The sequence below is a fragment of the Halyomorpha halys genome, unplaced genomic scaffold (assembly GCF_000696795.3).
Source record: "Halyomorpha halys isolate HHAL.00 unplaced genomic scaffold, Hhal_1.1 Scaffold242.1, whole genome shotgun sequence".
Classification (NCBI taxonomy): domain Eukaryota; kingdom Metazoa; phylum Arthropoda; class Insecta; order Hemiptera; family Pentatomidae; genus Halyomorpha; species Halyomorpha halys.
In genome coordinates this window covers 276,717-281,491 of record NW_027106343.1, presented here as the reverse complement: position 1 = coordinate 281,491, position 4,775 = coordinate 276,717, and the positions used below count along the sequence as shown (strand labels likewise).

The 4,775-nt window shown below is 37.3% G+C and overlaps 1 protein-coding gene across 1 annotated transcript in view; it reads left to right on the top strand.

The window, feature by feature from the left end:
- Window positions 1–4,491, top strand: part of LOC106680099 (ankyrin-1) — an 8,020-nt gene extending 3,529 nt beyond the window's left edge. Inside the window, exon 3 of the mRNA XM_014419589.3 lies at window positions 930–4,491. Within this exon, the coding sequence (XP_014275075.1) occupies window positions 930–3,926 (2,997 nt within the window). The 3' untranslated portion in view covers window positions 3,927–4,491. The remainder of the gene's footprint in view (window positions 1–929) is intronic.
- Window positions 4,492–4,775: the final 284 nt, after the last annotated feature.

Genomic DNA, 4,775 nt, shown 5'->3' with positions numbered 1-4,775 from the left:
ACTGAAATGATTGTATACAAAAACAAAAACAAAAAAAAAAAAAAAAAAAAACCTCGAATGAATTTTCGTTTTCGTTAAAGAATTTAATCTCGGAGACCTACTGTTTCTTTGAATTTACCCAAGAAACTAGTTTTTCACATAAAAATAATGAAGGCTCAGCGAAACCGAAAGTTCGATGCCGATACCATCAATCTTTCTGCACATATATCTATCTAGTGATGGTTCAATTTTCTAAATCTGTCTTTACACAATCCTCCCATCTATGTTTCGGTCAATCTTTTGGACGTTTACCCGTCGGTTTAGTGTTTATTAACATTTTAAGGATCCGTTTGTTACTAAGTCCCACAACCTTTCACGCCTATTTTATTTATCGCAATGCTATAAATAGAATTGAGTTTCCGTAGGAGAGCGTCCCACGGGTGGCGGATGTGGTGATGATCGGTGGAAAGTCCTTGGTTACTCTCAGTGAAGTCCGATAGACTCGCTGACCAACAATGAGAGCTGCCCCCCCACCCCCAGGCTTGCTGGAGGGCGTGATGTAGGATTCAACGCTCTACTCACGTAAAATGCTCATTATCTGGAGGTAAACCAGTCCCCCTTTTCGGGTTTGCAAAACTTTAAGGGATTCATTCCACAAGCTAAAAGTTGAATTCTTAGCATCAACACTAATCTACAGCTTCTTTGAAAATGTGTGTCAAACCCAGCAAGGTTTTTTTTTCTCGAAAAATAGTTGTATTGAGAAAAATATGTTTACGCATGCGTAAGTGAAAGCATTCGTCGGATGAAATCGGTATAGGATCAAATAGGTCGGGGAACAACGAGCATAATGGTGGTGGCCAGTCATATATATATATATATTGAATTAGTCTCAACTTGAGACTTATTCTTCTCAAATTCTCATAAAAATAATGGTTTAATTCTTTTTTCAGGGATACGAAACAGAAACAACAACAGCCAATGACCAGCAACTCAATGGCTTAGAGGGTCATGAGGATTTCTACGCAGGTCTGGAACAATACATAGGGAAGAAAATTAAAGCAGCGATGGAAAAAATGTCTGAACAAAAACAAAAACAAATTGGTAACTCTCTGTCTAAAATCGATGGGAACGAGTATTCATTCTTACAGGTACTTCTTTCCCTGACCACGAAGGATTATGCTTTCTCAAGAGTACTGATCGATATAATTACATCGAAGATAGAATCTGATTCCGAATTGAGTCGTTTGGATAGTTCAAAGATAGAGTTGTCGGCTGAGCAAATGTACACTGTGGCAGATGCTGTGGCAAATGCTGAAAGAAACGGACTCGGTAAGATTCCCTCTAAATTAGAAGAAAGGATATTTTCCGCTATAAATCAGTCTGTAGTATCGAATGAAGCTTGTAAGAACGGCGATGCAGAAATAATCAATTGGCTATTGAAGTCAAACCCCGATATCCCTTATACTGTAGCTTTGGGAATCGCTTGGCAACATGAACGTTGGGATATAGTGAGGGAACTGCTCGGTAAAGGGAGAGATACACATCTTAGGAACAGAAGAGATTTGAATGAACTTCGCAACGCCGAGAACGAAACACTCCTTCATTTCGCTGCCGAATCGAATAATCCAAAAGTTATAAACACATTAGTTAACTCAGGAGCTGAAGTCGATAGCTTAGACTTAAACGGGGAGACCCCACTGTTCAAAGCTGCTAAAAACGACGATATTCATACTGTAAACACTCTCTTGAACAAAGGTGCCGACCCAAACCTAACGACATCAACGGGCAACACGCCTCTACATGCCGCTGTTGAAAATGGAAACTTGAATCTCATCAAACTTCTAAGGGAGCTTGGATCTGATGCCGATAAATTAAACAAAAAAGGACTTTCTCCAAAAGCATTAGCAGAGGAACTTTGTATTGATGGAGTTTTAAGTTATATTATTGCAAATAATTACAGTTTTCCTGAAGGCTTGAATCACAAGCTGGTGCAAAGGTACTGGCACAATTACCATGAAAGGAGTTGTGAATCGCCTCGGAGTAAGTTAAATTTGGTTACGAATTATTCTGATATTGTCAGGTATTTTTCTAATGAAACTTCAGCTAATTCATTCGATATGCAAACAAAATTAGTTCTGTTAAAGTCGATAGTCGAGAACGGGATTCAGGAACTACTTCCAGTAGTAATGAACTTAAGAGGTGATCTGACTAAACTAAGCTATCACGATCCTGAAATATTGTTCAGTGCTGTAGAAAGAGGAAATAGTAACATCGTTGAATTCTTAGTTAAACATGGCATAGAAGTTAATGCAAAGGACCAAAGAGGAAAAACAGCCCTACATTTAGCAGCTTGTGAAGGTGACGTAGAAATGGTGAAGTTGTTGATGTATAATTCAGGGGATTTAATGGCTCGTACCAAAACTGGAGATTCTGTACTGCATTCTGCAGCCAAGCACGGCAAGGAAGAAGTAGCAAGTTTTTTACTAGACCAAGGCTTTAATATTAATACTGTTAATAACTTTGATGAGACTCCATTGTTTTTGGCGTCTAAGAAAGGTCATTTAGATTTTGTAAAACATCTAGTCGAAAAAGGAGCTTATGTTGCTGCCAAAGATCATCGGTTCAATACTCCATTGCATACCGCAGCGTTTGAAGGATATACTGAAATAGTGGATTATCTTCTCGACAATGGTGCTAATATTGACTCTGTCAACAGGCGCAATGAGACGGCTTTGTATCTGGCCTCTCAAAAAGGACATTACGATACTGTAAAACTATTATTGAAGATGAACGCTGACAATTGTACAAAAAATATCGACGGCTGGATGGCTTTACATGTCGCCTCCAGAGAGGGTCATCTTCCAGTCGTCAATCTTCTTGTTGATGGTCCTGAAAAAATTGATGTCAAGAACGGTCGTGGAGAAACTCCATTATTTCTAGCCGCAAGAGATGGTCACGACGGAGTCGCGAAGTTCCTCCTTGCCACAGGAGCTGATTCATGCATTATGAACGTCGATGGAATGACTCCTCTCCACGTTGCAGCTAAGGAAGGACATTATGACATTGTAAAAATGATGCTTGACAAAGGTGCCGATATTGAGGTCAGAAACAATTTTTTCGAAACCCCTCTGTATTTAGCTTCTCTTAATGGTGAAGAATGTGTTGTCGAGCTGCTCCTAGAAAGGAAAGCTGAGAAGAATGCTAAAAACAAAGATGATTGGCTGCCGATTCATACTGCGGCATTCGAAGGTCACGCTTCTGTTGTCAAATCATTACTGGATCATGGCGTGGAAGTGGACATTAGAAACCGTAAGAAAGAGACTCCTTTGTATTTGGCTTCACATAGAGGAAACATTGAAGCAATGAAAGTGCTAATTAATAAAGGAGCCGATAAAAATGCGAAGAATATCGATAGTTGGATGCCGATACACGTCGCTGCAAGAGAAGGTCGTTTACTAGCCGTTTTCCTTTTACTTTCCAATGGTGTCGATATCGATTCAAAGAGCATCAAACATGAGACTCCACTGTACCTTGCATCAATGGATGGTCATGATTTCATCGTCCAAGCACTTGTAAAATTAGGGGCAGATAAAAATGCTAGAAATGTCGAATCCAAAACTGCTCTTCATATAGCTGCCAAAAATGGTCACTTCAAAGTCGTCCGAACGCTTATCGATTACGGAATGGATGTGAATATGGAGGACGATTATGGTCATTCGCCTCTATACCTAGCACTCGAAGGAAACCATTGTGCAGTTGTGAAAGAACTCATTGCGAAAGGTGCCACATTGAACCACAGTCAAAAGAACGTCGTTCCTGATAGTCCAGAGCATAGAGAAGTCAATATAAATTATAAGACATCGCTTGCTACTACACCTCTAGAGCTTCTAAATGCAAATGACGGACAACACTTTAAGAACACCCTTACTTGTTTTGGAACTAACTGAATGTAGCTATCAAATTTTAGCTCTATGGAATTGTAACTTCCTGTAAGAATGTTCTAGTGTTTTCTGTTAAATGATGTTTTGAAATTAGTGAAAAAATATCGTGATAAGAGGAGAATTGTATAGCTCTGATGAAGTTGAGGCCTTATGATAATTGTGAGCCTTTTACTATATATATACAAGTTCTTATTTATTTGTAAGTAGAGGCCATTTTTTTGTTGACTTATTATTACAATATATTTTTATTGTCAGTAGCAAGTATTTTAGTTTTCATACTTTTAACAATGAATAATTTCTTAAAGGATTAACAGGACTTTAGAAAATGTATTTATGTTTATTATAAATTTCCGCATTACTTTGTTCATAAGACTTATTAATTCTCATAATATATTTTATAAAGTTGCTGTGACTTAAAAAGAACCAGTTGTTCTAAGATCATGGAGAATTAGTAGCTTTATATTTATTATTTATTTTTCTTGTAGTTGAATGAATTATTACTTGTTTTCAGTCAGGCTAAAATTTGGTATACTTTTTTGAAACAATAAATTAATTATAAGGTATTTATTTACATGATTATTCTTTTCTAAACCTCTATACACTCATTCTTATTTTTCCATTTGTGATAACATTAATGTATAAATGGCTTCCATCCATTATAAAAGCATTAACAAAATGTTTGCGAGAAAGCTGGCTATCCATGGAATACAAAGTCAGAGAACACAAACAGGCAGTATGAAAAGATGGGTGTAGAGCGATATTCATTTGTCTTGAATTTTGGTTTTTTGAATTTTTTTACATTTTAGCTTATATACTCCAATTCCATGTAAATATATAAATAAGTACATCGGTTAA